The 17,229-nt window shown below is 44.6% G+C and overlaps 1 protein-coding gene across 6 annotated transcripts in view; it reads right to left on the bottom strand.

Moving 5' to 3' along the window:
• The window catches only part of SUGCT (succinyl-CoA:glutarate-CoA transferase), a 1,840,030-nt gene that overhangs the window by 1,004,679 nt on the left and 818,122 nt on the right, over positions 1-17,229 (bottom strand). For all 6 annotated transcript variants that reach the window (XM_073630531.1, XM_073630530.1, XM_073630532.1 and 3 more), the window contains exon 11: positions 11,943-12,040. In XM_073630531.1, coding sequence (XP_073486632.1) covers positions 11,943-12,040 — 98 coding nt within the window. The remainder of the gene's footprint in view (positions 1-11,942; positions 12,041-17,229) is intronic.

Genomic DNA, 17,229 nt, shown 5'->3' with positions numbered 1-17,229 from the left:
GCCGAAAAACACATTAGATGGAGCGGAGCAAAATTTTATTGCCACAGGGACAGAGTCGGGACAATGCTAGCCACGAAACTCTCCCCCAAGTTCCACTCTCACACTTTCCCCAAATTGCGCATAGCGGGTCAACCTCCTACGGCCAATCCATCTAAAATCATGACAGCCTTCCACGAATTTTACTCAGAATTATACAAAACCACATAAAAACCGAGAGACATCTCGATCGCTTCCTTTCTCTCGAATATTCAACTGCCCTCTCTTTCCAAGGACCATAGAGACCTTATGGAGGAACCCTTTACCTCAGACGAGATAAGGGAAGTTATCAAAAACCTCAAGACAGGCTCGGCCCCGGGGCCGGATGGTTTGTCAGTCCCTTACTACAAGAAGTTCGGGGATATACTGGCCCCCCACATGGCAAAATTTTTCATTTCTAAGAAATCAGGCTCTCCAATGGATCCCCATCTGAACACGGCTTTCATAGAAGTTATTCCTAAACCCAATAAGAACCACGAAGAGGTAGTGAACTATAGACCCATTTTCCTAATCAATAATGATCTCAAGATACGCACTAAAATCTTAGCCAACCGTCTCGCCTCCTTTATCAAGCAGTACGTCCACAAAGATCAGGTAGGTTTTATCCCGGGGAGGCAGGGCCCAGATCAAATTAGGAGAGCAGTGGACATTGTCTCCATTCTCCAATCTAATTGGGAGGGGGGTCCCAAACAGGCAGGAATGCTGTTGTCTTTAGATTTACATAAGGCCTTCGACTCGATCGAATGGCCTTACCTTTTTTCTCTTCTGGAGAGCTGGGGTTTCGGGGCTGGCTTCTTAGGGACATTGCGATCCCTCTACTCCAACCCGGCAGCAATAATCCGACTACAGGGCCAATATTCCAAACCCCTTCAAATAGCGAGAGGGACGAGACAGGGGTGCCCTCTCTCCCCCCTGATTTTCGCCATGGCCATAGAAATACTTGCGATAGCGATTAGATCAAACCCAAATATCCAAGGCGTATCCTGTGGGGAACAAGTCCACAAGTGTGGGCTCTTCGCTGATGATATGCTCCTTTTCATAACATCTCCTATCACATCACTCCCTAATTTATGCAAACTACTGAAAGAATTCTCTAGTACCTCAGGCCTTAAGGTCAACTACTCTAAATCATCGGCTTTAAACATCTTCCTGCAGACAGAAACAGTATCCGCACTTCAAAGCTCCTTTGACTTTAAATGGAATGACCAAATGCATAGATTATTTAGGAATTAAACGTTCAGCTAAAACGGAACAATTGTACCCCTTAAACTTCCCTCCAATGTAACGTAAATTAGAGGCTGATCTGGGAACATGGTCCAAGGGAGAGATTTCTTGCTTGGGCAGAGTTCATGCAGTAAAGATGACACTTTAGCCCAGACTTCTATACCTATTCAGGGCCATTCCGATAAATATTAACAAGGAACACTTATCCAATTTCCAAAAAAAGATCACCAAATTCATCTGGGAGGGAGAGGACATAGATTTCAACAAAAAACCCTATTCCTTCCAAGAGCTCAGGGAGGCATGGGGGCTCCTCAGCTCTTCTGGTACTTTCAAGCTGCCAGGCTAGCCCAAATCTCCATGGTCTACTCTAAGGCAGAGAAGCCAGATTGGATTCAGATAGAGAGACGGGCAGTCCCCTCATACACCCTGGACTTTCTCCTCTGGACTCCCCCCAAACAGAGACCCCCAATACTTTCCCCATCTCTATCTCAATCATTTCACTTATGGGATAACCTGAGGAAAAATTTGGCCCTAATCTCGAGATGCCTACCTTTGGCGCACATCATCAATAATTCTGATTTTTGCCCCTGGGTTGGATATTAAGGCTTTTCATTGGTGGCTGGACAAGGGACTATACCGAATCGGACATTTTTTTACGAATGAGGGTCCAATTTCCTTGGAGCAAGGTGTAAGGCTTCTTGAAATTCCGAACTCTGAGCGTTTTAGATTCCACCAAATAAGACATTTCCTCTGCCAACTTTGGAGAGGAGGTAATCCCTCACATACCGCCTTTACGCCATATGAACTATGGTGTGGTCGCTCTTTGGAACAGAGGGGAGGGATTTCCGTCATCTACCAGTCACTAGCCCTTCACCCCCAAAAGTCTCCTTATATGCTTGACTGGGAAAGGGAACTAGCTATTGAATGGGAAGCCTCTAAATGGAGAAGCTCCTTTGACAGAGCCTTTAATGGTATTAAAAACAATTCCTTAATCGAAGGAAGTGTTAAGGTTTTGACAAGATGCTATCTTACCCCTGCCAAGCTTTCCAGAATGTTCCCAACAGCTGACCCCAAGTGTTTTCGGGGGTGTCAGCTCTTGGGCTCAATGGCTCATGTCTGGTGGGAATGCCCTAGACTGAGGCCCTTCTGGGATAAGATATTCTCCCTGATTCGGAAAATAACGCAGATTCAAATCCTGAAATCCCCGGCCATAGCTTTTCTCAATGATAACTTGCCCAAGACTCCGAAGCACTCACGTAAACTTATACATTTCATCCTCCTAGGTGCAGAACTCACCATTGATAAGGCCTGGAAACAGCTCAAAGTCTCGGTGAAAGCAGCAATTCGTAAAATTTCCTGGATTATGGCCCAGGAGAAATTAGCTAGCATCCTAGATGACAAAAAAACGCAATTTGAAGCTATTTGGGAGCCTTGGGCACAGTTCGTTGGCATCTCTCTTATACCCGGAGTCCAACCCCAAAACTAAAAGTGGACAATTTGCTCAGCGGGAGCCCCTCCAGATGGCCGGCTAACCTTCCTTTCTTACTTTCCTCCCTTCTCTAATTCTCTCCTACTCTTCTAGTTTTAGTTTTCTTCGATTGTGTTCACCCGCTGGGGGAGACTAGGACAGATCCTCCTGTAAATGATGTAATGTATCTTTTGAACAGTGATCCTTAGTATTGGGACAATTAACTGATTTCTGTTTCTTGGTTCACACTGAAAGGTTATAGTCTCCAGTAATTAATATGAAATGATATTCTGGACCCTAGGGCCTTAAGACAATCGCTGGTAAGGGGAGGCATGGGGGCTCCTACTGTGCACAGCATGATCCCTTTAGGGGTGCCGGTGGGATCTCCTAGAGCCTCTCTAGGTAACGGTCAATGATCTTAGTGGCCCCTTTCTATATATGTTCCAGTAACAATTCTACAGGCATTGATCCTCTTCGCAATAATCAGACAATCTTATTGTGCCTTTCCACTGTTAGCTCTCTAGCCCCCTCAGGGGTATGTTATTTAACAATTAAAGTTACACGATCTTTTGATACAAACTCTGTATTCTATTTTTTTGTTGTTTCAAAAAACCAATAAAAGATTTTGAAAGCAAAAAAAAATGGATCCTGTTCCCTTAAAGCATGTTATACAGCACAGTGCCTGTGCTATGTAATTTGCCCCCCGTATAACCTAAAATATCTGGCTGACCCTGCCTGGTTCTGCCCTCCCCCCTGTACACTGACCACAGTTTATTATGGCTACTGAGCCCTGACACCGTGGTCAAATTATGTGCCTCCATCATCCGCAGCTCTCCTCTGTCCTCCTCTCACCCCCCCTCCCTTCCTGTCAGCTTGTGACAGTGCTGCTCTGCTCCCCTCCTGCTGCAATAATAACTATAGTATATTCATGCCATCCTCTCTGTTAAATAAGATATGTGTCCCAGTGTCTGCTATATAAAAAAGATGCTGATTTCTACCTTATTTTAGAGCACCTCCCGATGCTCATGTGACTGCTTGCCTCTCTCCTCCTCTCCTCCCGGCTGACGTCAGCGGGAGTTCTTGGCCCCTCGCGCTGTAGCTGTTAGCCGAGGAGAGAGGCGAGGAGTCACATGAGCACTGGGGGGATGGCATGAATATACTATAGTGGCTTTACAACCACTTTAAGACTTTGTAATTCGCTTCCAGGGCTACAACATGCTGAGAGGTCAGTTTGGTAGCAGTCCAAATATCGAACCAGTCCTTGGTGTCTAGCTGAAGATCTAAGTCACTTTCTCATTTGGTTACGTAGTGTAGAGATGGGCGAGGGGGTGGGTCTAACAGTTGCGCATAGAAAGTGGAGATTAGGCCCAGCATGTGTGGATCCTTTTTGCAGATGTGTTCAAAATTGGTCAGGTCAGGCAAAGAGAAATCTGTTCGCAGGCACGGGGTGAGGAAATATTTCATTTAGAAGTAGCAGAAGAGTTCAGAGCTAGGGATTCCATATAATTTGCACAAGGTAGGGAATGGTTTAAAGGTGTTGGGGGTTGTAAATTTATAAGCGGGAAAAAGGTTGGCCGATGACCATCTGTGGAAGGAAAAGGGTGAGGACCAGGCTGGGTAAAAGGCAGGATTCCGAAGGTAGGAAAGGAGCAGATTGTGGGCGAATTGGAATCCAAACCTTGTTTTGAAGCTATCCCATAGAGATAAAAAGTGGTGGGTGACAGGGTTCTGCAGTGTCTTTCGATCGACTGGACAGAGCCATAGAAGGTTATCCACAGAGAGTGGGTCACAGTCCATGGTCTCCAGTGCTACCCATAGGAGTACTTCGTGAAGGGCAAAGGAGATTCCCAAGGGCGCGGAGTCTAAGAGCCAGCAGGTTTTCACCAGAGCCTCTGAGGCTGGTGAGGATGGACTTCACTGCAGCTGACTCCAGGTCGTGGCCCCCAGGGGTCTCCTAGCTCATGCTCACAGCTGGCTCTGGTGGATGGAGAGAAAGCAGCGATCCAGGGCAACAAGTAATAGTCAGGAGGTCAAGCCAAGGGTCGGGGCAACAAGCAGACAGGGATGGTCAGGAGAACATGCCAAAGGTTGGGGCTATAAGCAGACAGGAATAGTCAGGATAACAAGCCAAAGTCCATACACAGAATCAAATGTAGAGCACACAGCAAGAAATGCACAGGCAACCCTTAACACATTATTGCTCGGGCAAGGCTGCCTTGCGGTGCACAAAGTTAAGTAGTGTTTCCTGTTAGAGGCTGGAGTGGAGCCATGCTGAGAGAAGATTACGTAAACATGCAGGTTTGAGAGCACAATCCTTAAGCTGATACACAGACTAGAGAGGTAAGCACACAGACAGGGCATGAAACATTACTGCAGATTCATGACACAGAGGTAAGGAGACATTAAGCACTTTAGAATTCCGTGGATTTACAACAAGGCCCGAAATTGCCAAAAATTGGTCCAAAGTCGTGCGGAGATTAGGGGTAGATGTCAGTGGTGAAGAGAGAAAGAGGAGAATGTCATCTGTGAACAGGCATAGCTTGTGGTGATGACCACCAAGCTTGAAGCCTTTGATATCTGGGTTGGAGCGCACCATTTGGGCCAGGGGCTTGATAGCAAGGACAAATAGGAGTGGGGACAAGGGGCAGCCCACAGCAGACAGGGAGAGATCTGATTTATAGCCAGCGTATTTGAGGTAGGCCAAGTGAGAGGTGTACAGGGAGGAGATCCAATTGAGAAAATGTGGTCCCAAACCCAATCTTCGCAGTATAAAATGAAAATAAGGTCAGGAGAGGGTGTCAAAGGACTTTTTGATATCTAGGGACACAAAGCATGTGGTTATACAACAAGAACCAGCCGCGTGAGCTAGTAGGACTGCCTGACGGACGTTAGCTCCAGCCTGTCTCAAGGTGATGAACCCTACCTGGTCTTTATTAATGAGGGACCCGATAATTAGATTCAGGCGGGATGAAATAATTTTAACGAGACACCTAATATCTATATTAAGGAGAGAGATTGGGAGATAATTGGCCCAGGAGGAGTCATCAGAGTGAGATTTGGGGATCATGGAGATCATGGCTGTGAGGGAGTCATCGTGTGTGACCTTTCAGGATAGAATGGAAGGCAAGGAGATTAATAAAATGTTTAAATTAGGTGGCCATGAAGCTGTCTGGACCTAGGTGTTTGTTAGTATTCAGGGCTTTAATGGCGCTCCTAACTTCCAGTTCAGAGATGGGTAGGTTAAGATCAGTACATTGTGAAGCTGAGAAGGACAGGAGGTTGAGGTTGGAAAATAAGGTTGAAGCGCGGGTTTCATCAAAACCGGTTTTCGCAGAGTATAGATCAGAGATGTATTGCCAAAATATCACTAACACTTTTAGTGGGTTACTAGAGTATGAATCTTTGGTGACTTTTAGGTGAATAGGCTTATGTGCTTGGTCTAATCTGTGCAGGGACAAAGCAAGGAAAGTGTCTGGTTTATTTGCTTTCATGTATTTTATGTTTAGACCAGCATAGAGCCTTTTACGCTGATTCAGTCAAAAAAAGATCTAGTACTAGTCTGGTCTTTTCTAAATTCTGTTTATGAGCGGGTGTGGGATTATTGTGGAATGCCGTGTGGGACGGATTAAAGGCGGCTTCCAACCTGTTGGTGCTGAATCCAGGCGTTCCCTTTTATAATGGGTGGCTTGGCTAATGCAAACGCCTCAAAGCACAGGTTTGTGAGATTCTCAAATTGTCAGTGGGGATACGTCGTCAGTTGTGTTGTGGGTAATATTGTCTTTGATAGCGAGTGCAATAGCTGTCTGGTGAGCAGGGTGGGCGAGAAGAGTGTTGTTCAGGTACCATGAATGGTCCCTCTGCCTGGATACCAGAGATTCTAGTGAGGTGAGAACAGCATTATGGTCAGGCCGTGTAAAGAGCATGATAACTGAGGACAGGAGGGCTTGAGAGGACCCGATAGAGATCAAAATGTGGTAAATGCAAGAGAAGGATTTATGGGGATGGGAGTAGTAGGTGTACTGTCACCTCGCTGGGTTGGTTTCTCGCCAGGAGACAAGGAGTGAGTGACGTTGTAGCAGTTGTTGGAAGTTGAGCTTGTTAGGGCTGGTGGCAGTTGGGAGTGGGGATTTGTCCAGAAAGAGATAAATTACTTGGTTAGACTCTCCCCTCGATTTGCTGAGACACAGCAGTGGTGCCACTGGCTCCCACTGCTGTCAGAGTCAGTTAGCCAATCAAGAGAGAGAGGGGGCAGGGCAGAAATGGGGTTCCGTGTCTGAATGGGACTCAGCTCGGGTGCCCCAATAGCAAGCTGCTTGCTGTGAGGCAACTTGACAGGGGGGAGGGACCAGGAGAGCCGAAGAGGGACCTGAGAAGAGGAGGATCCAGGCTGCTCTGTGTAAATCCACTGCACATGGCAGGTAAGTATAACATGTTTGTTATTTTAAGAGAAAAAAAAAACAAGACTTTACAATCACTTGAAGCAAATGACCATAAGGCTTCAAGCCATTTGTGGTGGGAATTCAAGCCCTGAATATTAAGGGTGAGAATATTTAAGGGGGCCATGGTGAAAAATAAGGGAAAGGCTTGTTACGAGAGAGGAAACTGGCTCGCTCCCAGCCCCCTCTGGTCGGGATGGAAGAAGGGAATATAAAAGATGGGAAATAGAGCAGAGAATAGTGTAAGAGGGAAGGAGGAGAAAGACATAGTAAGTTTCAAGCAGAACTCTGGGATTTTCAAAAAATCCCCCATTAGTACACACACACACACACACACACACACAAAACACTAAACAGTTATTACATTTGTGAAATTTCTTACCGTTTAAGAGATATGTCTGATTTAATTTTCAGGAAGTCAGCTCTGTGATTCAAAAAATGCAGGGAGGATCTCTTAGAACAGTGACTGCATGATATCTTCTTCTCTCACTCTAATTGTAGTCAGCCTACATTTCCCATGAATCTTTGGGATGGGAGTGAATGTTGGAGGTACACTAGGCTTGTATATGTGAACTCGCCCACTTCAACATAAATCACACTCCTCATTCTGTAGCCAGCAAGCCATACATAACACATGGTATGATAGGTTACAGCCTTATAAATACAAAGCATTTTAATATAAATGCAAACCAGTGCCAAATGTCAGGGACCACCAGATCCAAATGTCAGGGAATACCAGAGCCAAATGTCAGGGACCACCAGAGCCAAATGTCAGGGACCACCATTGCCAAATGTCAGGAAACACCAGAGCCAAATGTCAGGAAACACCAGAGCCAAATGTCAGGGGCCACCAGAGCCAAATGTCAGGGGCCACCAGGGCCAAATGTCAGGGACCACCAGTGCCGGAAGTCAGAGACCGCAAGAGCCAAATGTCAGGGACCACCACCAGAGCCAAATGTCAGGGACCACCACCAGAGCCAAATGTCAGGGACCACCACCAGAGCCAAACATCAGGGACCACCACCAGTGCCAAATGTCAGGGACTACCAGTGCTGCATGTTAGGGACCACCAGTCCAGATTATTAGTGCCCATCAGTGCGGTGACAGTAGTGCCTTATCAGTGCCCATCAGTGGGGAGTCACCAGTGCCCATCAGTGCGGTGTAACCAGTGCAGATTATCAGTGCCCATCAGTGCGGTGTCACCAGTGCCTTATCAGTGCCCATCAGTGCGGTGTCACCAGTGCCTTATCAGTGCCCATCAGTGCGGAGTCACCAGTGCCTTATTAGTGCCCATCAGTGCGGTGTCTCCAGTGCAAATTATTAGTGCCCATCAGTGCGGTGACAGCAGTGCATTATCAGTGCCCATCAGTGCAGTGTCACCAGTGCCTTATCAGTTTCCCATCAGGGCGGTGACACCAGTGCCTTATCAGTGCCCATCATTGCAGAGCAGGGAGAGTTATAGATCATCGGGATGACAAAGCGCATCTCGGGCTGATAGGTCTGTATGTGAGAACACCGCTCGTGTTACAGCCCCGCCTCCCTGCACCGGAATTGTGATAGACAGCGCAGAACGCACTGTTCCAATGTACAGGGAGGCAGGGCTGTACCACGAGCTGTGTTCTCACATACAGATTTGTCATCCCGAGATCCACTCTGTCATCCCGATGATCTGTAACTCTCCCCGCACTGAAAACAGATGTCGGGATGGTGGGCGGTGCTGGAAGGGAAGAGGAGGAGGGAGCAGAGGAGGACACCAACTCTATGGGTGGTACAGACCAGGGGCTGTGGGACCCCTCCACCCACTACAGCGAGCCAGGAAATAGAACTCTCTGCTCGCTTTTACAAGGACTACAAGGGGGCGTGTCAGACTGCTGGCTGAGGTTACTGAAGGGATAGCAAAACAGGAAATCACTCGGCAATAAGGGAGACCAGGAGGCAGAGCAATGGCGATGGTCAGCCGGAGAAGACAGTGGAGAGGTCAGATATAGGTCCTGAAGAAGGGTATGGAGATTTTCTGAAGTTTTGCAGGTATTCTTGTGGCCTTGGTAGGTGAAGCGCAGGGAGCAAGGGAACCCAAAGGTGTAGGTGATGTGATGTTTCTGTAAGACCTGCAGGTGTGGCTTGAGGGCTCATTGCTTGGAGATGGTTGTTTGGGAGAACTAATACTCATAGCCTTAAAACATGAGAGTCTCGCATTGACGTACAGCCGTGAGGAGTTGCTTCTTGGCATGGTAAGAGTGAAATTTAGTGATTTTGCTTGTGTAGAGCAAGGGCTCTCTGTACCCTGTCCATTTCAAGGTGTTCAATGGCGATGGAGAGGGGTAACTCTTGAAATAGAGCCGTGACCATGGATTGTAGATCGATCACTGATTCAGTGATCTAACGGATACGAATATTGGAGCGTCTGGCCCTATTTTCATAATCTTCCAGCTGAGATTGTAGTGTTTAATTCTCCTCACGAAGAGCTTCAAGCTCATCTGTATGATTACTGAGGAAGGCTTCAAAGTCGTCTACCCTCTGTTCAAGGTTGGAGGTGCGTTGGCCTAGTTTGCTGATCTCCCTGCAAAGGTGTTCTGTGATCTGGTCTGAGGTCTGCTTGAGGGTCCTCTGCAGCATGCGCTCAAACAGTTTGAGCAGATCCTGCTGAGCTGTGGCTGGTTGGGGTGACAGTGGGGTGGCCATGAGGTCCACATCTGACTCACCTTTCTCTCTGATCTTGCAGTAGGTCCGTACCAGCCCCACCTGGATGTTTTTATACTTTTCTGCCGGGAGCCACCAGAGACCATGGTTCCATGGCCGGGATGGTTCACAAGGCTGAGTGGGGAAGCAGGAGCTGAAGAGGCAGCCTGGCGGGTGCTATAGGAGGCTTTGTGCGTCTCTGTGGAGCGGAGCACTAGGCGGACGTGTTCGTCCGAGAGATCTTGTGCATGCGCCCTCCATACCTTAAAGTTTTTAAGTCTTTGCTAATAACCAGTCAATCAGGAATGTGTATTGGCCATTCCTCCAGCTGAGCTAATTACGACTGATAAAACTGAGACCAGGCAGGTATCTGTTAAAACTCTGGTTACTCAGGCTTACAAATCTGACACCTCATGTGTATTGGGGTTAGGGTCTGCTGATCTTAACACAGTACTGATAAGGGGTGTTCAGAGCTAAGAATTTATGGATTGTATAAACTGAAGGTGCAGGGAGGAAGACTTGTGACCTGAACAACATGGCTGTCATACACACAGCTTTTCGTGTGCCCCATATGAACGACTATTACACAGCCCCCCATTCTCTGCGCACAGGTTTTGACTGATAGCAGCAGGAGCCAATGGTTCCATCTGCTCCCAGCCAAGCCAGGTAAGGCGAGAAGAGCTGCTGCAGAATGCACAGCACTGGACTGAGATCAGGCTCAGAAGAGCATTTGGGGGGGGGGGCTAAACTTAAAAGGTTTTTTACCTTAATACACAGAATGCATTACGTTTACAACCACTTTAAGTTCTAAAACTATTATATCTGTACATAATCCATTAATGTCACAACACAAAGATAACAAGGGATATTAATTAACAATATGACAACAGCTAGCAAACCACCTTGACTTAAATATATTTTGAAAAACAGCTACAGTACGAATTTTAAATGTTAGATGTGTCGATAAGCCTAAAGACATAAAAACGTAAAAACTAGCTGTAACGGCATCCCTTAAAGGATATCTAAAGGTACATTTTTTTTTTAAACAATCATGTCATACTTACCTCCTCTGTGCAGTTGGTTTTGCACAGAGTGGCCTCGATCCCCCTCTTCTGGGGTCCCTCAGCGGCGCTCCTCCTCTTCTCGAGTGCCCCATTGGAAAAGCGTCATTGGATTTGGTTGACAGCAGCGGGAGTGAATGGGTGCGCTGCTATCAATCAATCCAACCAGGACACACGACACTGGCTGGAGCTGGTGTGCTCATTCCCAGTGTGGGAAAGACAGGGTTCAGGTAAGTAAAACGGGGGTACTGTGGAGCTGCTACACTAAAGGAGGTTTTTCAGCCCCTTTAATGTACTTTTGGGGACTGTGCACAATTAGGAGAAATATCATAATTTTTCAACATGTCCAAGGAATAGAATAAATGTTCTAAATTGTTGGTGATGTATAGCTTTTCCATATTTTATCCCTTTTAATTTTAACTACTTTGCATTTAAAAGATGTGTAATTTTTTTAATCTTTTTTGTACTGTATATACACTGTATGTATACACTGTTTGCAGATCTGCCTGCTGACATGAAATCATCTTATATGCATTAGATAAATAAACATTTTTTGCCTTTGCTTACAGTTTTACATACAATAACTGCTTTTCCACCTGATGTAGCCCTGACCTCACAGATGTATCCTGGAAGGCTACATCACCATTGCCTTCCCACTCAAGATGATGTGCACTGTCCCCTATTTCAGGAGGCAGACCTGGAGTTCGAGGAATTAAGGGAGATGGATTTATCCGCCCTTAGTAAAAATAGCGATTGTAAATAGAATGCGAAGAAAAAGAAAAAAAAGGTGTGCAATGTATAAAAAGCCTGAATTTTTTTTCTAAGTTTCCAGAATGAAAATAGTGTTATTTTGTTAAAGAACAGCAAACATATATTTTGTCATATGAAAAGAACAGTATAAGAAAGCATGAATATAAAATTGATGCTTTGTATGCATTGCTTGATCCATCTTACTTTCCTGACCAATTATATCCCAGGTCACAAGATGAGGGTACCATGAAATGCATGGTTTAAGTCACATTCAATAGAATAACATACCGTGTGGTTAGAATTTCAAGAAGACATTTCCGGTACTGGACTCTAAGTTTGTTGGTCTTGAACCTTGGATCACTAATAAGTTCAGGTAAATTCAAGATCTACAAAAAATATATATATTTTTAAGATACTGGAAATCAATAGATATTAACTACACGATCCAAGTTCATTAAGACTAATTTTACATCTTGAATACATTTCTACAAAGGTACATGTAAAATGACAAAAGGAAGTTGCAGACTTGCAGATACAAGGTCCACTTGTAAAGTCACATCAAGTCTGTAATGTAGGCTTAAATGTTGTAGCAATACAAAAACTAGTGAAGCTTTCAATAGATTTAAGGAAAATTTGTAATTAAGTATGAGATGTACATTTCCGGTTGATTGATGTGCACACTAAACCCAAAGGCTCTGTCTAGTAAATGCAACTGATATCCTGCTACCAATTTTTTACTCTTTAAATACTACAGCAACTGTATATAGGACTTCAGGTGTGCCTATCACCTGCTTGTCTCTCTATTAGGATTAGACAGTGACATGTGCTGATGGATATCATTAAGGTCACAATTTGTATCTATAGAGTGCCCAAAACCCAGCGATCTGCATTATGAAAAATTTAAAGCTGAAGTTTAATTTTTTTTTACACATTAGATATGTGTAATCCTATTACCTGCAGGCTGCTGCCCCTGCATTACTGCTCTGCTGTGCCTCCTCCCAGTTGCCAGATACCATCCTGAGCAGCTGTCTACCAGCACTGTGAGTTAATTGCAGCCACTACTACAGAGAAAAGAAGCACTGCTTGACTCCCTCCTTCTGCCCTCTCCACCATTCATAGAACTTGCGCACCCCCACAATTCATCAAATTCTGTTAATGGGCTATAGAATACTTGAAAGTCAAGATTCCACCACCTATTCACAGAAGCATAAAGGGAGTGTAGTAATACAGGTTCTATGAATGGTGGAAGGGCAGAAGAGGGCGAGCGAGCAGCACAGCTTTTTTCTTGTTGCAGTTAACTCTCACAGCACCAGTAGACAGCAGCTCAGGGCAATATCTGCTGACTGTAAGGAGGCACAGCAGGGAGAATTTATGGCAGAAGCACCAGCCTCCAGGTCATGGGATATACAACATTACACATACTGTAACTAATGTGTATAATGCTGTATCTACACACCCCACCCATTCCTTAACAACTAGCTTTTTATACCCTGTGTTAAGGATGTCGGCTACAGCTGGCAGTAAATTACCACAGGCTTTTACTACTATAATACCACATGATTTCATTAACCTCCCTGGCGGTATGATTATTTCAGATTTTAGGTGCTGAAAGCGGTACAATTATTTTGCACAGAAATTTGGCATTTTATATTATAGGCCTGTAATTCTTAGGAATAATTCACTTAAATCTGTCCAAACAAGAGTCTAGTAGACATCCCGGGTACGATAAAGTTTGAAAAACGAAATAAAAATTTATAATATAATAACTATAAATAATTATACCAAATAATATAATAATAATACAAATTATTCAATAATGTAATCAAATCAAAAACACTGAAATTTGCTCAGTTGCAGAATTGTCGCTGTCATTACTTTTCAGTGTTTGATGACGGATCTCCCCACAAATCACTATCGCTCAATTCTGCGAGTGATTCTAATTTATTATCGCCACTTTTGATGTAAAGGGACAGTTTTGGTTGCTATGGACAATCTCCATTTTCCAGGTAGAAAGAACAGTTTTTATAATATAAAACTGCATGCAGGACACTGGGCAGACCACTAGGGACAACGGGGATGTGTAATTATTTTATACAGTACTGTAATATGTAAGATTACAGTATACTGTATCTGTACTGTGTGTTTCACTTTTTGAATTTGGAGCTGTACTCCGTCCCCGTGTGTCGCAACGCTCGCAGGGAACGGAGCTCGGCACTGTGAATCGAGCGAGACACGATAGCTCACAGCGGGGAGACATCGCAGGATCCAGGGGACAAGGTAAGTAACATCTACATGGATCCTGCGATGCGATCCTGAGTGTGGCTCGGGGATACCGCTTTTGGTATTGAAAATCCACCCTGAGCCAGACTCGGGAATACCGCCAGGGGGTTAAATAACTTGTGCCATATTTTAGTAGCTTTTTTTAGTGAATGCCAAAAAAATGAAAAATGTTGTGCGGTATCTTAACGCATACTCAGATGCGGTAAGATATCGCTTTGTGAATGGGGCCCAGAATGTTGTGCTGTAGGGGTCTGAAGTTTTCATTGCTCTCAAAGGCTGAATGACTCCTACTGTAGAGACTGAATCTGGAAGCAGAAGGTCAGGCATTTTTTTGGAGGACAAAAAAAAAACTCCGGCTTGGGCTTTGCCTAGGACTAGACAAAATATTATGTGTTGGTTCCAGGGATGATTTCTGAAGGTTCAGACATCAAAGAGGCTTTCTAACTAGGTGTCTGCAAAAGCCAACAGATGTCCACTTTGAAGGGTGTCTGCAGCAGCCTGGGATTTGTGACTGTACTGAGTCCTACCCTTAAGCCCTGTACACACGATCAGAAAATCATACGGAAAATACTTATTTCAAAGCGATCGTATGATAATCGGATCGTTAGTACAGAGCTTTCAAGAGACGATCAGGACAGTTCATCCGACCTTATTCTATCGGACATGCATGAAATAAAATTTCGTACAATGCCAAATCGTACGATTTTAATTTAATCAGTACAGCTATCATTTGAAAATGCAATACAAATGCATTACAACACATGACATCACTTCCAAATTTTTTTTCTGTCGTGCGGGAATTTTCGTGACTTTAGTAAACTCATCAGATTCGATCTGAGATTAGCATTTAAAAAAAAAAAACGAACGAAGATTTGCCCTTGTAGGACTTATGCCGCGTACACACGATCGCACATTGATCGGACATTCCGACAACAAAATCCATGTATTTTTTCCGACGGATGTTGGCTCAAACTTGTCTTGCATACACACGGTCACACAAAGCTTGTCAGAAATTCCGAACGTTAAGAACACGGTGACGTACAACACCTACGATGAGCCGAGAAAAATGAAGTTCAATAGCTAGTGCGGCTCTTCTGCTTGATTCTGAGCATGCGTGGAACTTTGTGCGTCAAAATTAAGTACACATGATCGGGATTTACGACAACGGATTTTGTTGTCAGAAAATTGGAGATCCAGATCTCAAATTTTGTGTTACGGAAATTCCGATGGAAAATGTCCGATGGAGCCTACACGCGGTCGGAATTTTTGACAAAAAGCTCCCATCGAACATTTTCTGTCTGGAAAATCCGACCGTGTGTATGAGGCATTAGACTTCTTCTGCTGGGGTAAATGAGTACTCCTATCACCAGAGATGTCCTTTATGAAATTATCTAGTGAAGCCCCAAAAAAACATTTACCACCAAGTCTTTTAAATTGCTGTTCCACAGACCAACATTTCAGATACAGAGATCTCCAAATATTGACAGACAGAAGACTCATTTTAGGAAATATAGCAGATGATATCATTAAGACCAGCAACAGACAAATGTAGGGAAGAAGGATAGAAAACTCTAATTGCTCTACAACAAACAGGTTAGTAGGACTGTAGGTTGATATTTTGATATCAGTATAGTCCATTTCCCTAAGGTCTGGCAGACCAAAATCACAGCTATAGTAGGTTGCAAAGGAAGGCACACTAGCAAAAACAAAGATTTGGAAAGGGTTTCAAAATATTAACAATACAAACTGGCCACTGCCCCACCTATAACTGGCCTTTGCTGCAAGGAGCACATGGAAGGGTAATGCATGTCAAACAAAAACCAAGGAAAATTCCCAGCTCAGCTTACTGGCCTGCAACCAACCAAATTATCCTGTCCAAAAGTATGCATTAAAAACATGGGTTTAGTTTGCACACATTTGAAAATACATGCATTAGCTGCAGAGCCACTTCACGGCACATCAGTATTATCTCCAGTCCTAACTCTAAATTTTGAGAGCCTCCATAGTAGAAGCACATGCATTATAATGGATAGACAGAAGGCAGGTAAGCCTGGAGGGAGCCCACCATTCCTTAAAGGAACAGGGGTGGACTGGACACCCAGCATATAGCACCATGGCAGCAAGGGTGTCCAGTGCATCCCCTTACCAGTATTTCAACAGTACAAACTTCAGTTGGTTGCAGGTTGCTCGGTAAGTGGAGCTGGGAATTTTCTATGGTTTTTATTTGACATGCGTTGCTCTTCCATGTGCTCCTTGCTGCAAAGGCCAGTTATAGGTGGGGCAGTGGCCATTTGTTTGTACTGCTGGAATACTGGTGAGGGGACACACTGGACACCTTTGATGCCATTGTGCTATATCCTGGGTGTCCAGTGCACTCCTGTGATTTTAAGGAGGGGTGGGCTCCCTCCAGGCCCACCTGCCCTCTGCCTATCTATTATAATGCATGTGCTTCTACAATGGAGGCTCTCAAAATTTAGAGTTAGGACTTCAGATAATACTGGGGTGCCGTGAAGTGGCTCTGTAGCCTACGCATGTATTTGCAAATGTGTGCAAACCAATCCCCTGTTTTTAACGTATATTGTTAGATAGGATAATTCGGTTGGTTGCAGGCTGGACGGTAAGTTGAGCTGCCAATTTTCTTTGGTTTTTATTTGACATGCGTCGCCCTTCCATGTGCTCCTTGCTGTAAAGGGCAGTTGTAGGTGGGGCAGTGGCCATTTATTTGTACTGTTGGAAAAACTGGTAGTGTACTGTTGAACAGGCTGGTCGATATTGCCAGATCCACAGTGGGAACAGTCCACTTTTTTTTAGAAAATATTCATCAAACAGCTATTGATCTGAAAACCATTTAGTAAAAAGTGTATCAGAAGTGCCCCAGTTTCTGTATATAACAGGCTGAAGTTAGAAGTGTACTGGGAACGTTTTATAGTTTTAAACCCTGACTGATAAGAAGCTACAGGCTGTTCTACCTTAATTGTGACTCACACAACATCTAAAAAGGTAAAAATGATTCTTTATCCTTGGAGCTATTTAAGCTGACTCCTCTGGAATAAAGTCATAAAGTCTTTTATAACGGTTTTGTGAGACTCTGTACCAGTGACTGGGAGCCAGGTGGACTGGCTTCTAATCACAGAGAGAAATGGAAATTAGATCCTCTTACGGGACTTTAAAGGGGACACCTACTCATGAGTAATAGAGTATACTCTATTACTCATGAGTAGGTGTCCCCTTTAAAGTCCCGTAAGAGGATCCAATTTCCATTTCTCCCTGATATTTTTGGGATGTGGGTCCACCT

Source organism: Aquarana catesbeiana, linkage group LG05 (genome assembly GCF_042186555.1).
Source record: "Aquarana catesbeiana isolate 2022-GZ linkage group LG05, ASM4218655v1, whole genome shotgun sequence".
Lineage (NCBI taxonomy): Eukaryota > Metazoa > Chordata > Amphibia > Anura > Ranidae > Aquarana > Aquarana catesbeiana.
This window is presented reverse-complemented; position numbering and strand designations above follow the sequence as displayed.